A 22074-nucleotide genomic window follows, 5' to 3' on the forward strand; every position below is an offset into this window, starting at 1 on the left:
TCGGCCACGGCGAGCGACAGCCGGAGGAACGAGCGAGCGCCGTGGCCGGGTGCTAGCCGAGGAGAGCAGGAGCAGGTTTGTTTCGTGGTTAAACTGAGTTTATTCGTGTGGCTGGTATTAACAGCTAAGATGGGGATACAGCAGGGTAGGGGGAGGAGCGTGACTGTGGGAATGAGTTTATTCAGGGGCTGAGTCAATACCACTGACGTGAGCTATTTTCCTCTATATCCGGCATCTATGTCAGCTGCTCTGCTGCATCCTTTTGTTACTAGGATAACACTAGTAAGGCACATCGGTGGTTTTTATGTAGGCTCTCGTACTTACTTGGCAGATGCTTTTCCCTCCTTTTAAACAGCTGCTTCAATGTATCCTTTCATTTGTTTGTAATTATTAAGGATACTGCTGTGGAAGAGGTGAATAAATTGCATTAATGATTAACTGTTACCTTCGTGGTTTACAATGAAGTTAAACTGACCACGAAATATATCGGTTGGTTGATCCCCCGTAACTCAGTGGGAATTGTATTAAAGAAGAATAAACTGTGCCCATTTCATAACACTGCTATTGTGTTATGGTAGCACTACATCTTGTGATAATGATGGCAGTTTACAAGAGCGTTCACCTGTGTTAAATAGGTATTTTAGCAAATTATTCAGGGCTGTTAGCATACTTAAATAACAATTTAAGCTGTCTTAAAGTTGTGACGTGCCTAGTGCATAAGTCGAAGCTTACTTTAGAAATTGTGATCTTCGATGCTTCTATATTTTAATATTTCCTTTTTGCTTTCTGTTAGTATGTTAATTTACCCTGTGGGACACGTTAACCTGCTGTAAGATAGGAGCAACAAGCGATGAGTGCACTGTAAGTCTGTGCTTGATCTGCCCACGTAGATCTTATTGCTGGATCAGCATGTAAAGGCTTAGCAAAATCAATGTGATTACTGAAGGTGGTGAGCACAAGGTATGAGAGGAAATGTTTGATAGTCTGTGCTCCGTGAACAAAACAAATGCAGCCAATCGGCTCCATGTAGGCTTAGTGCTGCTTTCAGATGTTCAGCCGCTCCACAATGCTTTGGTGTTATAGGTACATTTTCTGCCATTATATAAGCTTTTGAGTGAACCTTTTCAGGCTAATGAGCTTAGACACTTATTCATTTTGTTCTGTATGTCATTTGTGCCTGTTTAGGGCCTTTCATTCAAAGATCCCTTAGCACTTGAATTGAAGGTCAGAAGACCTGGGAATAAAACTGGTAACTGAACCTATGCTTTGTTGGGTTCACCAAAAAAAAAAAAAAAGCTTGCTTGCTCTGGGAATTCTAGATGCTTCCTATATTTTAATTATTATAAAGCTCTGTTACATATTGACAAAAAAGAAGAAATCCCACCTTAGGCAGGAACCCATCTACCTCTGTCATGGAAAATCTGCTTAATAATTACCACTATGGGAATCTGAACAGCTTTCTTTTTTTTCTCTCTCTTTTTAGCTGCTTTTTTTTTTTTTGTTAATGGTGTTCTTCATTGTAGAAGTGATATTTCTTAGCTTATTCAAGTTGACCATGGCTCAGACTTGTGAGCTACTGGTTTGGAGTATTTTATAATGTGTATATATGTATATAATCTATATACTGTCCTTGATATGTCCACCCCACCCACCCAAGTGAAATCACAGGGTGAATAAACAAGATGAAGTGCATCTTCCCACACACATTTAGCTACTGTTGTTTAAACAGTCCACCAGTTACGGAAAAACATGCAGTTAAAGTCAGTGTATATCAATTCATAGTGAAATAGTTAGCCTTAGAACATGGCTAAAATTCAGATAATTTTGGAGAAAAATACCCTTCATAGAAACAGTTTTGGCTTGGGTTTTGGGTTTTTTTGTTGTTGTTGTTTTTGTTTTTTTTTTTTTACCCCAAATTGTGTGGTCATGTGATTTGTGAGGGAGGACAATTTTGCCGTATTTCTTAATTCTACTGCTCTTCATTCTACCATGTTTCTTGTTTTATTGTCAAGTTGGAAATATGGTAAAACTAAGAGTTCTCATGTGGGTGATTAATGTAACTTCCTTAGTTTTGACAGAAGCTTGGGGCAAAAAGCACCCTTTATTGTGTGGGCGGTTTACTCTCAACTGTATTCCTGTGCATCTTTTTGAAGAAGCAGAGATTTCTGTCCCTCTAATCAGAGTCTTTGAAACTACTAGGGCTCTTGGGCTCCCTCTCCCAAACCGGTTGTGACTGCCAGTGGGAGTATGTAGCATGTTTTAGCTTGATGTCAGATTACGCTTCCTTGAATGTATTTTGACTCATTAAAAGTGAGGTCAGATGGAGAACGTGCTGCTTGTCATGTAAACTACTGCTCGACTTGTTGGGACTCTTTACTCACAGTTTAATTTGAGTGTTCTTCCTAGTATGGCCACAACGCGTTTTAGATAAACGGCAAGTTTTGTCAGTCTGGGATAAATGTTAATAAAGATTTTATTTGTGCATAATCTTAAGTGCTGTGGAGGTGTGTTTAGTAGCTGCATACTAGAGCAACCAGTTCTGATCATTTTCCGCTGGGTTTTTCTCTGCCCATGCTTGGTGTCAGAGGATGACATCCCCTTGCACCTTTGCCCTCTGTTCTTTTCACATTGTTTGTCACTCCCTGCTGATTTTTTTTTTTTTTTTTTTATGATAGATGTCTCTGCAGATCCTGAGCATTGTAATTCTCCCAATAGATGCTCTCTGCTCCGAAATGGCTACTGTGGAATGTATGGCTTTCTGGCCTAACTGTCTCCCAACTGCAGCTGCCACATGCTTTTCTGCAGGTGTGGCCTCTTGCTGTGGAGGTGTTGCTATGAGGCAAATCTACCCTCCTGATGTAGTTCTTAGTGTGGCCTTTTTATTTTGAAATTGAAACACCAGCAGTCATCATAAATCTGAAATAATATGGTCTCTGTGTCTCATACTGACTAGTCCGAGCAAAGGCTGCTTGTTCCCGGTTAACACTTCATTATCTGAAAAGTTCTGTGTGTAGTACAGAGTTGGTGTACCTCGTGTGATTGTGCACAAGAGCTCTGTGCACACCCTGAATTCCTTGTTTGTGAATACAGCTTGGGGACACCAGACTGTAAACCACCAGGTCTCTTTAAGAGTATGATGCTTCTATGGTCATCAGTATAATGGCGTAGTTAATAATCGGTACTAAGGATAAACTCTGTTTCAGCTTCACAAAATCAAGTTGAAAATAGGTGGACTTGTTATGACAAACATCCCTTCCTGTGTCACTGATACAGTTCCCAGAGCCAAAACTTTGCTATAAAAAATAAGTGCAGGTACTCTAAGGTGCATTTCAGAAGTCAAGAAATCAGTATTAAAATTTAGAACCTGTAAAAATAATGTTTAAAAAGTAGTTTCAGCTGTTGTATGTGTATCTTTAGGCTTTCTCGTCTTTTCTTGAGTATTTTTACCTCAGTGGTGAAGACGTCAGAACTTTAAAAAAAAAAAAAATAAAAATCAATGAAACAAAAACCCTGAAAGCACTCAACCTCAGGTGGTATAAATTAAATTACATAGGAGTTGTGATGACATAATATACATGTGTGAAATCATTATCTGACTGATAATGGGAAATAATGTCAAATTGAAAACAGCATGCTTTTGAGAAATTGGAGATCTTTCCCTCCATAATCATGGCTAATAAAGTGGCTGTATGGACAAGTGATTCTTGTTATATGTCTTAATGAGAAGGTTGGAACTGCAATTCGATAGGGTATGTACTTAAATATTTGGAACAGATAAAGCAGTAGAATTCTATCTTTATCCCTCAGGACATTAAATGGTATGTTTATGAATTAAGAATATTTTCAAAACCTGTTTGTTTCCATTTGTTTCCAATTGAAATGTCACTAACGAACATACTGGTAAATGTTGTTTTGCATTTAGTTAATCTGCACATAAAATGCAAATGAAGACATTTTAAAACAAGAATCTTCAACCTAACTACAGCATATATGAATTTTTTAGCAGATGCTTTTATCCTTATGATATACTCTTGCTCTTTTGTCGAATCTCAGTGCACACATGGATATCCCATAGGTACAATTACAAAAAAAAGGGGAAAACCCAGTAAATCTCAACTTGTAGGCCATACAGGCTTACCTGGCTAAGGAAAAAAAAAGAGGCTGAAGTGATGGCATTGAAATTACTAACTTATTATATGTGAGACCTCTGGATTTCTCATGCTACTCGGTTCTTTTTTTTTGGCTTATTAGCAGTGAAATCTTTTAATCTAACTGCAATGAAACGTATGTTAGCATGGTACTTTACCTGTGTAAGGAAACATAACGCCTACCTCAAGCTTCTGATGGTTTGAATAGCGGTAGGACCCATTAAGGGTGTGGTAGGATAGGACAGGTGGCAGATGGCATTGGGTGGGAGATGTTTGTTAGAGGCCCAGGGCAAAGTTGAATGAGGCCTGAGGAGTCAGCCTGGCTGACTGATGTGGCTAAAAATCAGGGTTTGATTCGGAGCCTTTGGAAGTAGAGGGAAGAAGGAGAACATGAAATTGCAGGAGGGGGAGTTGTATAGTAGGGGGCTAGGGGCCAAAAGTTTTGTTTCAAAAAGGAATGTAGAAGTAGAACAGGGAAGTGTAATTGAGTGTCCTGGTTTTGGCTGGGATAGAGTTAATTTTCTTTCTACTAGCTGGTATAGCGTTATGTCTTACAACATTGAGTGCTACATAGGTAATTGAAACTTCAAACTGCAGAGAGAAACTTGGCGTATTAATAGTTGAGGAGAAAGAGGATGTTTTTATTTGACTAGCTCAGGAGGTAGGTAGCAACAAAATGTAACTTTTTTAGGGGTGTGTTTGTTTATGAAAGAGGAAGAAGCACATCACTCCTGTCTCCAGTACATGTTTATGAGCTTTCTCCCAGCAGCAGTGTATGTTATCTGAATTCACCATATTCATGTTTTTTTCTGTGTGTAATTGATAAACTTAAGATGGTTTTTAGTTCCACTGCTTTTAATGAAATGATGTCTGGCTGGCCCAACAGGTTCCTGGGTGGAGTTACAGATGAACGGCAATGGAAATAGCAATGATAATGGCAATGGGAAAAACGGAGGTCTGGAACATGTCCCTTCATCATCCTCCATCCACAATGGAGACATGGAAAAAATTCTCCTGGACGCCCAGCATGAATCAGGACAGAGCAGTTCAAGAGGTAGTTCCCACTGTGACAGGTAAAGAAATATTTGCTGTCCCCCATGCAATTTATTGCAGTTTTTATCCTCTAGATATTAATGGAGGGGTAAAGCTTTTTCTCAGGCTTAAGTTTGTCATGTTCCAGTATTTGGAGTAGTTGCTGGCTCATGATAACTGGCTATCAAATAAGATATCTGACTTCAAAAATACATCATTGCTACAGAAAGCTAACGAATCCAGGAGCAGGAAAGTCACATCAACACCACAGTTAAATTTCACATTCTCTTAAATCACATATGGTATAAAAAATATCTAATTTTACTGGCTCATTAATAAGTGTTATGTATGCGTGCTTTATATTTAGTCAAGCATAATAAAATGTATCACTGGACTTAACAGGAAAAAAAGATTCTTGGAATTTTTACTCCTTGCTTTCAGTATTCTACTTTTTTTTCCTGTGGAGGGAAAATATTTCTTATCTAACAATATAATCCTTTGAGGCACATGTGAGCATTATGATATTCTTACATGTTCATTATACCTTTTTCCTATGAAGTTTTGGGGCAGTTTTGGAAATCCTTGAGAGGTTTCTATATATAATTTTAGCTGTCCTTCTGCTCGTGCCTCCTTTGGTTTTGCTGGGTGAATGCTGTCTAACTGTCATGTCTACTATGTGGCTTATATAAGTGGTTGATCAGATATAAAAGCTCTTTAAAATTAGTTAGGCCTGATTTAATTAGCAAATGTAGTAGACTGAAAATGATCCATACCAGTATTTCAAGTGGAATGGTTACATTTATACAAAATAAAGTTTGTTACATCTGTGTTGCTAAGAAACTAGTTGTCAGTAGTTTAGTACTTTCCAGTCCAACCAGGAATGTTTGCTAGATGATGGTTGTATAGTTTCTTCTACTAGCATAGGATTTTTTCAGTCATTACCCATGTTTTAAGTGAATGAAGACACATTTCTTTTTTTTTTTTAAACTTAATTTTCCACTTGTTAACTTTTTGGTAATTCTTTTCCCCTTTTGACAGTTGAAGTAACGTACAAGAAAGGGGAGGTACTTTGATATTTTGCATTCTTTTCTAAAAGTTCTAAACAGTAAGTTGCTCTTAAATGTGGTGTTTTGGGTTCTTTTGGGGTATTTCTATAAATACACCTTTTTCATGAAAGCTTAAGTCAGGTTAAAAAGATGCCCTTAGCATTTTAATGAGACACACCTGCGTTGGTGCATCATACAGCATTTTGTATTGTTCCTGACTTAAATTCTCTAGCGTTTCCTTGGTTGAGGTTTGATTAATTTCTCAAGTAGATGACCAAATTTTTAATATTCAAAGTGAGGCTAACGAGGAGAATGTGTGTTGTTGCCAAGCATTAAAAGGTGTTTTGGTGCCTAAAGTTTCCTCTTGTAATGATACAAAAAGAGGTATAATTCACAATAGTGGCAGTGTTTTCTAAAAGAAGGAAGTGATCTACATCTTTTGTGTAGCAGTTGGAAGTTTTGGGCAATGCTTTCTTTGTTTCGGTGGAAGGACGGTCAACCCTGTTAAGAAAGGTAGGATTATAAATGGAAAAAAAAATTGGAAAAATGAGGAATTTTGGAAGACTTTCTAATACTGATATTTGTGATCTGAAGGGTAGTGTAGTCTGTACCTCATTGGAATAGTGTGCAGAAGTGCATGTGGAAATGATTCAGCTGAGATGCTATTTACACTAATGATTCTTTAGGTGGCGGAGTGTAGTATGACAAAATGACATAATGAAATCAATTTTTCTTTAGCCCTTCACCTCAAGAAGATGGACAGATAACTTTTGATGTGGAAATGCACACAAGTAAAGACAGTAGTTCTCAGGTATTTTCTTCATTAACCTTTAAAATACATCAACTTTTAAAAAATATATTTTAAAATTGTGGATGTTGTGTATAGATCATATATTTATATAGATCAGTACTGGGAGTACTTGAGAGGTAGAGCAAGCTCTCTGTTATGTCAAAAGATCTAAAATGTTATGTATTTTACATGTCCAAAAAATGCATTAAACTACTGCTTGCTAGCAAGTTCTTTTTTGTCCATTTTGAGACCCTAAACTTGGCTGTTAGCTGCAGTACAAGCAAGTGAATTATATAAACCTTATTTATTCAAAATTTGGAGGTGTCCCTTAGTCATTTGGGTAAGGCTGTTTACTTGTCTTGTACTTTGTTCTTGCAGGTTTTTACTCATTCTTTTTCAATGGAACTTTATATAGCACCTGCCTGTAAATAGGTATAATAAATAATTTTTGTGCACTCAAGCTTTTGTCAGTTTAACTAAATTATCTTTTCTTATAAGGGTTTGCTTTCAGAATAAATTTTTATTAAATTAAAACACATTCCAGAACAATTACTTTTAACAACAAGGCAGGGTTAGTAAACTTTGTTTAGGCTTACATTCTGTGTTAATTGAGATTTGACTTGTAGAGAGTAACAGCTTTGGAGTGAGGGGAAAAATGAGGCTACATCTCTAAAGCTGAGAAATGCCCTGTTTAGTAGCAGTCATATTATTGTTTTAACACTGCTTGCACTCTGTGTGTCAAACCTGTTTGTTTTTGAAATGTTTATATTTCTGCACAAGATTTCAGGATGTTCAGTTTATTGCTCTATAGATAGTCGGCTCACATGATAGTGAGTAATCTCCGTAATACAAACTGAGAGGAGACTAATGCTGAACTCTTAGTTTGATCATTTAATAGAATTTGCTGTCTTCAGCAGTATAAATAAAAAGCATTCCTGGAAGAATGAAACCTTGCATTTAATTTTGTCAAAGACCTGACCAAACAGTAGGACTGGTGTGGTTCTGCCCTATAGAGCCAGAACGATCTGAATGAAGTTGTTGGTTAGGTCTGCCATCTGACTTTTGTGACTGTCATATTTGATTACTTTTGGTTTTGGTATGGTTCCGGCTTTAATGTTTTAAGTGGTTTATCTTATTTTACTAAGGGTCTCTCAGGAAAATGTTTTAATATGAACAAGGAGTTTGTACCAGAGTCAGTGGCGTTCTCTAGTCTTTCTAATTATTTTTTTCCTATATGGTAACATTTGCATCTAATGACGTAATGTCAAATCTCCGGATCAAGACAATTGTCACGAGTGCTTGCCTTTCCCTACTGCATCTGGGACACACCCAGTAGAAGCTGCTAGTTGCAAGTAATACAAATTCTAAATGACTAACAATACCTCTAAAAAAGTCAAAATACTGTTTTTGAAACCTTTTTATTTGGCTGTCTTTCTGTGCGTTAGCCACATTCTGTATGCTGTAAATGGAAAGTCATCAACTTAAAGTTTTTGCCATTTGTAAAAACTTTGTTTAATATTTTTTGCATAATGCTGGCTTCTTACATTTAGGATTAAAATAATCTTTTTTTGTTAGTTTTAAAAAAACAAACAAACAACTTGCAATAATGTGGAAGTCCTAGATGTAGTAATAAAATTTGTGGTGTACTGACTTCTGCCAATCCTCCTATTAGCATAATAAAATCTCTTCTAAATAATCAGTAGTCTGAGAACACTTGCTCGTTTATCAGCTGCCACCATTTGGTGCTTATCATTTTGCCACTGTTGTTGTTGCTCTCAATTTAATACCATAAGGAGGAGCTAATTGAGTGTATAAGGCTTGTCCCATGTGTATTTTCAGTCTGAAGAAGAAGCAGTAGAAGGAGAGAAAGAGTTGGAAGTTTTGAAGAAAAGTGCTGACTGGGTGTCAGACTGGTCAAGTAGGCCTGAAAACATTCCTCCCAAGTGAGTTAAACTCTTTTCTTTAATGAATATTCTTTTATATGAAGGAGAGAAGAATCATGTCACAACTGCATGGAATTAGTCTGGCTCTCCAGATAAGATCATCTTAGAAAGAGATAGATTTCTCTTTGGGAAGGCTACAAAAAGTCAAAAAAATGAAGTATGAAAATCTTAGTAGCAACAGAATTACCTTTTTATTGAAAGTAATATAAAACCACAGCAAGCTGATTACAAGGTTTCTTGACATAATTATTGGGAGAGCTGGGTACTTGGAGCTGGGATTCATGGGATTTAGTTTTGGCTTATTGAATGGAATAGTGTTGAGCAAGTCTCCTAAATTCTCTGTACCTTTTTTTCTTTCTATGTAAAATATGTAATGTTCATCCACGGAAGGGGAAACGTTGAGATCCTTGAATGCAAAGCATTTTTATTAAAATAGAGGATGCTGTCTAAATGTAGCAGACTTCTGTATCTCTGTTTGGAACAAAAATGAGGCTCTTGCTAACAAATCACATCCTGAAATTCCCTCTCTCGGACCTACCTCTCTCTTCAGCTACTGCTCCCTTTGTCTCTATACTGTCTGTGTAAGTGGTCTCTCCACAATACCTCCTATTATTCTCTTTGATTCCTTACTCTGTGTAAGGGATCTGTTGCTTTGATCTCTAGCTCTTTGTACATTAAAAAAAAAATGTTCCTACAGAGATCTGTGCATTTGTGTGGGGGGGAAAAAAAAGAAACAAAAAAATCTTGTTGAACTTTTCCCCCCTCCCCCTCTTCTTTCAGGGAATTTCATTTCAGACATCCTAAACGTTCAGTGTCTTTAAGTATGAGAAAAAGTGGAGCAATGAAAAAAGGTGGCATTTTCTCTGCAGAATTTCTTAAGGTTTTCATTCCATCTCTGTTCATATCTCATGTTTTGGCTTTGGGACTAGGGTAAGTATTAACCTAATTCTCACTTTAACTATTGGATCTGGCTTTGCTTTTCCCCTTTACTTGTGTGTTAGGTGGCTGCTGAAAAGAGCTTTATCTTGAAAAACTACAATACTGTTGCACCTTGCTCAAGATAGACTTGGTGCGCTTTTTGAAATGCAGGAAAACTTCGCAGCAATTAAAACTTTGCAGCCACTAATATGTTTTATTTCTAGAATAGACCAAGTTTCTTGTATTGAAAATGCATGGATTGTCATGAATTTGCAAATGACCTTTGCAATTATAATGTGCCATTTGATTATCCACACCTTCTACTTAAATGCTTCAGGTTATAATGTAGGGCAAGTAAGAAAAGAATAGGTGGAAAACTGCTGTAACTTTTACTAACCATTACAAAAACACGTTGTACAAATAATGATGCTGAAGTTCTGCGTGTATGGCACATACTCTGTAATTTTCAATGTCTTAATGCTGCAGTCCTGTGATATTACTGAAAGTCAAGTTTTGAATACTTAAAGATACATGAAATACTGGATGAGTCCTGTAAGATCAGCTACGACTCTGCTCAGCAATGTTTTCATTGCCGACATAATCTCTCAGCTTGCTTAAGTCCTTATGTTATGTTTATCCATTTTACGTTCTTCTTTGATGAGGGCAAAGTCATGTACTCAAAATATGTTTTTATTTAGCTTTGTATTTGTTTCTGGGGAGTAGTTCAAGCGTCTCTCTAAATTCTTGTAAGCTGTCAAATACATTAGGAGGATAGAATATATGAGAATATATTGTAACATATTTGTGCTATAGCAAAATCGTGTATTTCTGCGACGAATTAAATCTTGCCTGGATTTATTTGTTAGACGTCAGCATTTGTGTAGATCCTCAATGCTCAGTGTTCTAAAGCTCACCCCCTCCCTTTATAGGCAGTCCTGCATTTGTTTTACCATCATAATATGGGAGTGTTGCTTGACTGTTCAAGAGTCCCTGTGTCGGGTACTCTACAAATAACACAAAAACTTTTGGACTGTGGTTTTCAAATGAGCTTGGGACTGGAAGAAACCCACTTTTATTGAACATTGATGTTGTCGGTCCTTCTAGGCTCGTTTGAAAATCTCACTCCTTAAGTAATTTTATAGAAGAGAAGTGAAGTCCTTGGAAGAATCTCATCAGACTTTCTTGAAAGACAAAGTAGAATAACGTGAGTGCATGAGGACTGTTTGGAAAACCGGGAGTATTTCCGTGAAATACGATATGCCTTATACTTTTTATTTCAGCATCTACATTGGAAAACGACTGACCACACCTTCAGCCAGCACTTATTGAAAGATGGAGTGCAAAACCTGGAAATCCACGTGACCTGTGAAGGTGTTACTGTCTCATTTAGTACATTTGACTTGAGACCATTTTAAGCATGACCCTGACTTCACCCTTTCCTTACACATCCAGGTTTTTGCTAACTCTGGAATTCAGTATTGTGTTGGAACTCTGTTGAGGTGTTTCGCTATCCACATTCTTTCCCTCTCCTCCCATTCCCCTGCCTCTTGGCCTGCAAGACACGTCAGAGTTGCTGAACGGAGTTTACAACTGTCTATATGTTGCAAGGGCTTCTCTTGATGCAAAATGCCACCAGCAAATTTTAATTTTATCAGTGATGCTGTTGCCTCCTTAGTGCAACCTGACTTAAATAGCAGTTGTGCATGGTATAAATGTTGACTGTATTATGGTGATAAAATTAACAGTCTCTGTGGAAGAACATTATTGATTGGAGTGAAAATGAATTTTTCTATTGAAAAACAAGCTGGTTGTGAAATAAACTAAGAAATCACTGGCAATAAAAACAGTTTAAATCAGCTTTTGGGGGAATTTACTTGGCCCCTTGTATTGGCTAACACGATTTGATTTGCAGGAGGCAAAGACTGCATAAATTTTGAAGTAGGATAACTAAACCATCAGCATATTTTAATTTTAGGTAATTGTTGTAATCTTGTCTTTTCTATGAAGTCAGCTCCTTATTCTTTGTAGGAAAACCTGTCTGATGCCTAGAAAATATTAGAAAAATTGCATTGTTTGCATGTGAAGAAGCTTTTCTTTTCCTTACCTGTTTTCCTAAGGGAAAAAGTTAAAATGTGAAATTTCCCTTTTAAAAGTAGTTCTAAATTAAGGAAAAACCCAACAGCTGTAGGTGTAGTTAGACTCTGTATAAAAGGATATGATTCTGTTTGTTGTGGAACCATTTACAGTTATGATGATATGGCAGTTTCAGAAAGTAAAGCGTTTGACTTATCTTTAAGGGGGACAATCTTGCAGGTGTGTAAAGATTCAGAAATTGTAAAGCTCTGAAATGTCTTCTGCAAATGAGTTTTCAATATTCCTGTCTCTCATTGTTTACTGTACAATCTCCTTCGGGGATACATGGAATCTGAAAGTCACTTGTGATGTCTCATGTTAGATAGACTTCTCACTAATGTTGTTGAACTTTTATCTTAGGGAACATTAAGCCTTGTCCTCCTTCAGTGACACTTCTTTTCAAAATGTGAAGCTTTAGTACCAAATTGTTACAAAGCATTGGGACAGTCATGTCCTTAAATAGATTTTATTGGATTTCAGAACATGTAGCATGACTCTGAAGGATAGAATACTCTTTTTTTATATATATATGAATATATAAAAAAAATATGATATAGACTTTAATACTAAGTATTTAGGGAACCAATGCTAATTTTAAGACTAGCACAAATCTCATTTAAATAAAAACTTCAGTAGGCGGACTTGTAGAAAATGATAAGAAAATACAGTCAGCCAGTTTGGAGAGAACAGCTACCTATAATTGTTTGCTTGCATCAGCCTTTATAAAGCTGATTATTTGATATAGCAGTGATGGCTTGAAACAGTTGATGCATAGAAGCTAAATCCCAACTGAGATTTGGTTTTAAAGAACTTAGCTCCCAGGAAGTAAAAAAGTTAAGTATAAATCCACTGCTAAACTGTATTTATTTCTATTCTCTACTTCTGAATGCTGTTAGAGAATGCTTTCAGGGTGAAAGGGCAATCTAACAAAAAATTCTCTTGAAGACATCTGCTTTTTTCCTTTTAGTTGTGAATACTAGTGGCACTTGAGTTGCCTACAACTGCATATTTGTTTCAAGTGTGGATGTTGGGTTTCACCCAAAGGTGGGGGAGGGAAGGGGGAAGTGGTGAAGGGTGTTTTAGATAGTATCAAGTACATCATTTTACAGTCCTAAAAACTGAGGGAACGGGAGAAAGGCTGAAACACTTCCAGTTCTAATTGCAGCACTTTGTTTTGTATGGAAATTGGAATAGTGGAAAAATAGATTTTTACTAAGTAGGGAGTACTTTTAAAAAAAAAATTATCCCTTTCTAAATTAAAAGGTAATTCTTCTTCAGAATATCTGATAAATAATATTGCAAGCTTGTGGCTAGAGTATCATCACAGCTTATAATATTTGAAGGAGCCGTGAAGTAAAAATTGTGAAAACTATAGGTGAGGAATGGATACGTGATCACTGTAACACTTGCTAGGATATAATGCAGTATTTATTGATACCCTACTATAAGCTTTGGATGACAGTCTACAACTTCTAGTTTTACCATGAACAGAAACAGATTGTTGTATAATTTGAAAAGGGGTTTCAACTATTGATAGTTGAAGTTTTGTTAAGATAAATGTTGTTTAAAAAGCTTTATACCTGTTTACAGTTTTGGAAAAAAAAAATGCAGGCTTCATTTTTCTTACATTCAGCAAAAACTGGCCTAGAATATTTGTAAATAGGATCAAGAAGAAAAATGCATAAACTCGCACATTAAAAATGCAGCAGGCTAACTTGACTGCAGCAAATGCATATTTACTTACTGTTTTAAAAAGTGAAAGCTGAAGATTGTTAGAAATTCAAATTTTTTAATTGACATTTGTTGAAATATTGGAGTTAACTGAGCCAAAGTGATTATGCATTCTTCATAAATTAGTTAGCACTTTGTAACATTATATACAGTTTACAGTACCTGTATAAGTTGTAGCTTATAAACATTTTGTGCCATTAAAGCTCTCACAAAACTGGTTGTCTGAAATGACTTCATGCTGCGCCTTTCTTCTCTTTTTCTTTCTTTTAGTTTCTTTATTTTTACAGGACTGCTTTGTATAATGTTTTATGAAACTATTCTGTCCCGGGTTATATGAACATTGAAGCTGCTGTTTATAGACTGGAATATTTCGAAAGATTGTGTGGGTGGGTTTTGGGGGTTTTTTTTGGTTGTTTTTTTTGGTTGTTTTGGTGGGGTTTTTTTTTTAGTGACTTGGGATCATCTGCTTCTTTTCCTGAAGCACTTAATAAAAACATTTCCATTGTCAGCAATGTATACCTGTGCCAAGTTCTCCAGCACCTTGTCAAGGAAAACTTGTAAAGCAAAATAATGTAGTGGCATATGAAATGTAAAGTAGAATTGATGAGATTTTGTATAATTGGTCAACCCTATTGTACTCCTTGTATTTCTCTTCTGTTTCCTAATTCTGTTAAATTTGCAGATTAAAGAACAAGGGACATAAACCCTAGATGTTAATCTGCCTCCATATTCTTGGTTCAAGAGCACTGGTTATTTCTAGGAGTGTCATGTGAAGAGTTGTTCATTCTAAGTGTGAAACATCATTGTTCTGATACTGTTATTGCCCACTTTATTTACCTAATGATTCTTTTCCATGTTTTTAATGTAAAAATCCAGAAGTTTTTGAAAATAGGATTTTTTATTTTTTTTTCCCTGAGGAATAAGATACATAAAATTAGAAATCCTACTTTCAGAAGGTCTAGATGTCTGGGTCTTAAAATGAAACTTGGGCTTTAAATTTTGAATTACTACTACTTTGAAACTGCTTTGGAGATCAGGGTTGTGGGATTTTTCAGCAGATTGTTTCTCTGCAGCCAACCGAAGTAAACACATTTAGATAGTTGGTGCCACAGGAAAAAAATTTAATTGTGTGCTTCAAAACTATTTTAGTTGTAATGCAGTCTTTTGCAAAAGAAAACCAAGATGATACTGCATAAGGCATCAGTATCTTTGCACTAAGATTGTTGTGGTATAAATCGTATTTCGATGGAGTTTGAGGACTGTCTTCAAGTTTCTTTTTGTTCTAGTACGTGAGTGTTCCAGTGAAGAATGAAGAGAAGGGATTTATTTACACACTTAATTTAGAGCAGCATAGTGATGTTGCGTATCTGTTCAACTAAGTGCAATGTAGCTAGACAAGTGAGTTGCGTAGTGTCTTGCTTTCCTCTGTAATCAGCACCGAGAAGTGTGTTTGATGTTACATTCTGGGAAGGTTACCTTCTACCTTAACTGCAATGCACCTGGAGATTTAGCTCAGTTAGCTATTCACCTGAGGCTGACGGGATGTTGAGTCCTACTTACACTCTGTTTTCAAACTTGACTGTATACATATGAAAAGATTAGAATTTACTTTGAATTCATTGTTTTATGAAAAAGTTCTATATAAAAGCGTTATTTATACATTTTTGTGTGTGTGTGCATACATGTAAAAGTTCTATCTAAAAATGAAATCCTGATTCTGTGCAAGTTTTTGTAGGATCTTTGCCTTGTACTTAGTTATATATGAAGACTCCTTTGTGTTTTGGGTCTTGAAAACCAAATAAAATGCTAGGACTCTTGAACTATGCTGTATAGTTCAGTCATCACTTTAAAAACAAAACTAAAACCTTGAGATACTCCTGGAAAAATCTCGTGCTGCATACAGCATCGACATAAAAAAGAAAAAGCTAAATTAATTTCTGTTTCATTAAATCACTCTTTGTGTCCTGCACTGTATGTCAGCTTGGCTAAGCACAGCTGACTCAGCCAAACTTTTGCTTGCAGTACTTAAAGCATGATTAATCTTGACATTAGGGGGAGAGCCAGTGGTGGTTTTCCATTAAGGAAAGTAAACATGACTTAACTTTTTGAGCTGCTGCCAGAAAATTGAGAGTATGGAAACTAGCATTTTGTATTTTAAACTATTTCCTAACGCTTTTCCAATAAGATTGTGGAGTTTGTTTAGAGAGACTTTTTTTTTTTTCCATTGGTACAGTTTGTTTAACTTGCAGTTTGTTATCTAAAGACGAATGAAAATACTGTAAGTGCTTATTCTGGTGTATGTAATGAAAGGGAAGAATAGCGAGTCCTACGGCTGTTTCAGTTGTTATAGTTAAAGTATATAGTTTAGATCACAGAAGGATGCATATATCCTTGCAAAGATTTCAGTGTATGGAGTTGTGCTGGACCTCCCACTTGATTCAGCTCCTACAGCCTTTAACTTGCATCTTTCTTTGGACTGAAGTTTAAATTTCATCACTGGATCCCAGAATGCCTTCATGTGGTAGATGAAAAAGCCTTTGACTTTCAGGTGCATACTCCTTATACACTGTGTCTCCTAAATAAGTGTTTTAATGAAAATCTCTGTATTTTAAGACAGATCTTCTCTGGGAATTTTCACAACCTTTTATTACTGACATGTAACATGCATCTAAATACGTGCTGGGAGACAGTAATTTATCTGTGACCAATAGAAAAATGTGTGCAAAATCTTCAGCAAAACATACTTCTTACCCCTCCTTTCCTAATAAATAAATAAATAAAATTCCTCATTTACATTAAAAACGTTACATGAGCTTTTGACCAAACAAAATGTAAAAGGTGCATGTGTGGCATTTCAAATGGAAGCTATACTCGTCATTCTACCAGATTGTTTTGTGAACAGGAGCAAGCAATTTGGTTGTCCTTCAGGTAGTGTAAAGAGCTTTTGTGGCACCATTCTGACAGATCGGCAGCTGGAACAACATGCCTCCTCTGCAGCTTACTATTGATCGAAAACCTCTTGCTTCTGCAATCCCATTATTCACCGTAAAGTTCACTGCTTGGATGCTTCTGTTCTCGTCTTGCTTCATTGCACTCCTCTTCCCTATGATCTGCCCAGTCTTCTTTGTTGAGCGCTCCTTGGGTTTCGTTCATTTGCTTGTGTTTTCATGCTGCTTCTCATTTCTGGTCAAATAACATGAGCGAGCACAGTCTTTTTGTGTACCCACCTATTTCATGAAGAGTTTCAGTTACTGAGACAAAATATTGCCTTGTTTTGTTGTGTGTTTCCTGGTTCCACAAGATCTGCCCTTTCTTCAGGTATGTATGCGCTCACTGACACACCTTCAGATCTTGCACTCTGTTAATCTGTGGTTGATCTGTGTAACTGGATTTGGTAAAGCCCAGGAGGGCGTGTGTTCAAAAGTCACTGTTTTGCTTTCACCTCAAAGGAATTAGGTTATATAGAGAGTAGTCTGTCATGTTCCTAGGTAAGAGGTTGTGATGGTGGCTTAATAAGTAAGCTAAATTGGGTTTCATCTCTGAACTTGGAATCATCTTCTGGACTTTTCTGTTGGAGGAGTCCTCCTGAAGGCTTGGAGGATGCTTTGTGAGCAGCGTTCATTTCCAGTGGTGCTGAATAAAACATAATTGCTTACAGCTCTGAATTCCACACAGAAGGGAACTTGCAGAAATAAGTTGCTATTTCTGCCAGTGTTTTGCTTGTTGTTGGAGATGAGATGAAGAAGCTATTGCTGCGAATACTTAAGTTTCAGGAAGTCTAGTTAGGTGGTGGTGAGAGGGTAGTGAATCAGGCAGCACTGACAAAAGTCCTGGTCGTCTGCCTGGTGTTCTGCAGTCTGGTTCAGACTGGCAGAGAGGTCCGTAATAATCCCTACCTGTACCTAGCAGCGTAGCAGAACAGCCAAGGTCTGACTGCGCTGCGGAAACTGGCCTGGGACAGCGTGGCAGGGTTTGGGGTGGCTGTGCTGCACCAACGCTGGGAAAGAACAGAGTGTTCCTTTTCCTGGGGTTATCTAGTCAGCTCTAGTTGCAGGATTCTGCTTTTTAAAAATACAGATATTTTTGTGAATACTGATAAGGTAGGAACAAATGTTCATATCAGTCAATAAGAGCAAGGTGGAGTTGGATTTTTCAGCTTGATCTTTGCAAACTTGGAAGTAAAGTGCGTGTGACTGTTATCTAGAGTTGAAGCAGTTCTTGAGTATTTTTGCAATGAGTGACAAAAATCTCTTTGCATTCATAGGCTTTTTAGGTGCTGCTGGGTTTAAAGCTGTGTGCCTAGAGTACAGTCTTTTGAATTCTCACAGAGAGGGCCTGTTTTTTTCCCTCTCGTATGAGTAGGCTATACCACTACCAAAAGACTATACAGACTTGCTTACTTGCTATACCAATTGTCATTTTCTTTCAGAGGGAGAAGCAATTGACAATTACAGCTGCTTCTCTAAAAGCACTGTCTGCTATGTAGAAGAGATCTTTCTACCAATTATTTTAATAGGTTGCTTCATCTTGTGAACAACATTATGTGCCCATTTCCTATTTCTCCTCCTAGACAGCAGCAGCAGTGAAGTATATCTGGTGTAAACACAGAATGCACTCGAAAGCCTCAGTTTACAGCACTGCAACTTACCCTGATCTGATGTTGGGCTTTGCTTCTGCGTGCTAAGAATTGAGTCTTGTCTAGTTAAATGAACAGAGATACCTGGGGAAAGTCAGAACATAGCCCAGCTTTAAATTCTCTGCTGCCTTTTCACAGGGTTACAGGCATGACTGGGCTATCTGGCTGGAGGTGGGTTGCTTTTAATGTGTTTGGGATAGAAATACAAAGACTGTTAGCTGCACAGTGTCATAACAATGAGTTAAAATGATCACTGGCTTAGAAGAAGAAGCTTCTTCCTCCCACTGAAATTGCTGAACGAAAATATGAATCTCCAGAACCAGCATGAAGTTCTTATGTGAATCACTGCCAAAAGCCTAACACTCAGAAATGGATTTTTGCTGTGCATGGTTGTTTTGCCTCTGCTGTGTTCTGTGTCTGTGTGCATGCATGCTGGAGTGGGAAAGGGGAAGGAACGGAGGTGTGGCAAGATAAGCATCAACAATAAAAGTGAGTCCTTTCCCAGTGCTGTAACATTTTCCTATAGGCTTCCCTGCTAGGTGAGAAATAACGGCTGCGTGAGAAACTTCGCCAATTGGCTGGTAGCGTAGTGGTACGATAAGTGATGTCACCCTGGCAGGCCTATTCACAAGCTTGTGTTCTGGCACTTTGCAGGCTTGGGCTTTTATTTCTTAGCAGAAATGTGTATGAGAGAGAGAGAGGATGGTCCTGAAAGGTGCTATGTTCCATTTCCTTCTGCAAAAGTGAGAGTTGCTTGTAAATCATTACTGTTCCTCTTAGGAGTGCAGTCAGAGCTGAGTTAATGTAAAATTGGGGGGGGGGGATGTTAGATTTCAGTACTTCTGCACAAGAGTTAGGAGTTTTTGAAGAGTCGGCAAAGAGCTATGGAAATATGGTGATGAATGCACAAGGAAGACAAATGCAGTGGCACTGAAAGTATTGTGTTAGTCGTGAGCATTTATGAATAGGTAATTAGATGAGTTAAAAAAAACAAAAAAAAAAGAAAAAGGCACAATGGAAGATATTTTCTTCCGAGCCTGCGTCTGTCTTAACCCTCTGACTCAGGTTTTGTGATACTGAATTCTACAAACATGGGAAGATGTCTTTTTTGCCCCAAAGCGCTTGTATGTTGTTCTTGATGTACACACCTAGTTGAGCATGCAAATTTGCATGCATAATTGACACACCCACTGAAAACCAAAACAGCACAAGCTATACGACTTCACCGTTTACACCTTTTTCTTACTAGTTTACTTTACTATTTATGCTTTCTGGTGAATTTGACCATTTTCTATTAATATGTGGTTTACTTTGAATTTGTTCTCCAAGTGTTAAGGTTTGTTTTTTTTTTTTTTTAAATTAGGCTAGAAACATGAATTGCGGTTTTGTTTTTGAGGACGAGCACTTAAAGAAGCAGTCTTCTCTATGCTACTGACTTAATATTGGCTCTAGGAAAGTCTTTGTGACTTGGTCCTCATCTGTAAAATGGAAATACTAACTCACCATAGAAAGGTGTTAGTGACGTAATTTAAAAGCGAAGGATTTCTACAATCCTTTTGTGTAAAGGTCTCAAACACCAATGATATTTTTTCCAGTTTCTCAGCCAGTGTAGATAATTTTAGTGTCAGCAAATTGTATGCTGATGTGTGTGCTCTCTGACCTGTTCTGGTTTGATTAGTTTTTGGATTATATGGTATGTGTCTGTCTTTGCTTGTAAGGCCAGATTTGATGACCCGTGAAGCGATTACTAAGTTTATATTCCTACAGAAGAATATTCCTGTGAGACTCAAATTTGTGTGGAACTCAATTTTTGGTGAGCTGCTTTTGTGGACCATATCTTAGTGAAGTAATGAGATGATCGTCTTTAATTTTAAATTACTGAACTGGACTCGCATGTTAGCATGTGGAGTCAGTAATCATGTTTTTTAATCTCTATTTTTGAAGATAAAGTGTCATGTGAATATTTCACATCCATATACAGTACAACACTATTTGTTCAGTGTGATCAGGCAATATGATTGCCATATGAACTATACCATGAGGGTCAGGATCTGAAAACCTATTGCTTGTTTCTGCAGTTAATTAATACATGTGGAGCCTCACTGGAGAGCGATGGGTCTGTGTTCAGTGTCTGAGGGTATCAGCTTATTTGTGTGAACCAAACTCTGGGATTGTGGCAGATTCTGTCGTGCAGCATAGCTGAAGCGTATAGACATACTTGTGCACTAGAATGTAGGTGATACGAAGTGGGATGACTGATGCTGTCACATTAAGATCCTTTCTCTTTCGGTGCATACACAGACCCTGTTATATAATCTATTCCCTGCCGTTTTTATCAACAAGGAAATCTGCATTATTCTTGAGGCAGAATCCAGTGGCCTTCCCAGACCTCCTATGGAGAGCAATGAAAACCTCATTGGTAAGCCTGAAATGCTTTTATCACATGTAGTGGGGCAGTGAGCCAGAAACCTAATGATGATCTCTAGAGGTTAGGCGGAGTGATTAGAATATTGGTTGGACAGAATAATTTAAACCTGCTGAAGGCTTTTCTCCAGTGCACCACTAAATACCTTCTTTTGACTTCAAGAGAAATGGGTCTTGATTAACATTCAAATGTACTATGCTGGCACCACTGGTTTCTTCCTTAGAACTATGATTATATTCAATCATCTGCTGCTGCTGCTTCTTCCTGAAGTAAGTATCTATGTCTTTTTGGTCAAGCTTCTAAAAGCTGGCTAAATATATTTGATTTTATCATATCTGTCTGAATTTGCTAGCAGCCTGGAAAAACAGCTTTTGGATGGCTGAACTGTCCCATGCAGGACTGTGTTGGCTGTAAGACCTGCTCTCTGGAGTCTGTGACATCGTTGTGCTGTCAGAGGGCTCTGCGTGTCAGTGTGCTAGAGCTGGGTCGCACACCTGAGCTGCTGGGGGAAAGCTGTGGCAAAGAGGGTCAGGGTGAGGAAGGGGTGACAAGGGTCCTGGAGGAGCGATGGATGCTATCCAGTGTCCTCGCATCTGTCAAAAGAGGACTGGTCTAAAGTATCGGGGAGAGAGGCTGAGGCTTCTAGGCAGGCTGGGCACTGGGTTAGAGTAACCCAAGTTTGTGCTGTGCCTCGCCCTTCACTGGGAGCTGTAGATTTCAGCAGAGTCAAGCAAAGGCTTATTTTCTGAGGAACGACTACATGAAATATAAGCAGCTCTAATTCATCAGCTGTGCTGATAAGAGATGTGGGTCAAGTTCCCCGTGTACAGGCCTTCTTTTGTGGGACATAAGTGCTGCCCAGGCCTTACGCCAGATCTCTGCTCGGAAGTGAACCTCACTCAGATCTCTTGTGAAGCAAATGCAAAGCTCTTCTCCAGTGTTGTGACTTCCCAAGCGATTCTGGGTTGCCATGACCACGCAGCATATTAGTGGCAGAGAGCCTGATTCAAAGCCAGGGTGAGTCTTTCCACTGGCCTCTGCAGGCTTCAGAGTGAGGGACAGAGCATAAGAGTCTCAACTGACAGCTATTCCTTCTGTCTTCTTGTTAATGATCTGCATTCCCCAGCCCAAAGCAGAGATTTAGTAGCGGTCTGGCACTCGGGAGCCAGCATGCTAACACGCTTCTTTCTGTGAGCTCTTACGCTGCATTAAGTTCAGTTCTGTCTCCAGATGCTCTCCACACAGCACTTGAACATGCTGTGCTGCAATTAG

General features: G+C 37.8%; 1 protein-coding gene across 1 annotated transcript in view; it reads left to right on the plus strand.

The window, feature by feature from the left end:
* Positions 1 to 13957, plus strand: part of BNIP3L (BCL2/adenovirus E1B 19kDa interacting protein 3-like) — a 14634-nt gene extending 677 nt beyond the window's left edge. The window contains 7 exon segments of the mRNA XM_010562834.1: positions 5035 to 5221; positions 6965 to 7037; positions 8856 to 8959; positions 9740 to 9834; positions 9837 to 9877; positions 9879 to 9889; positions 11158 to 13957. Coding sequence (XP_010561136.1) covers positions 5035 to 5221; positions 6965 to 7037; positions 8856 to 8959; positions 9740 to 9834; positions 9837 to 9877; positions 9879 to 9889; positions 11158 to 11206 — 560 coding nt within the window. The 3' untranslated portion in view covers positions 11207 to 13957.
* Positions 13958 to 22074: the final 8117 nt, after the last annotated feature.

The sequence above is a fragment of the Haliaeetus leucocephalus genome, unplaced genomic scaffold (assembly GCF_000737465.1).
Source record: "Haliaeetus leucocephalus isolate CR32 unplaced genomic scaffold, Haliaeetus_leucocephalus-4.0 Scaffold162, whole genome shotgun sequence".
Taxonomy (NCBI): Eukaryota; Metazoa; Chordata; class Aves; order Accipitriformes; family Accipitridae; genus Haliaeetus; species Haliaeetus leucocephalus.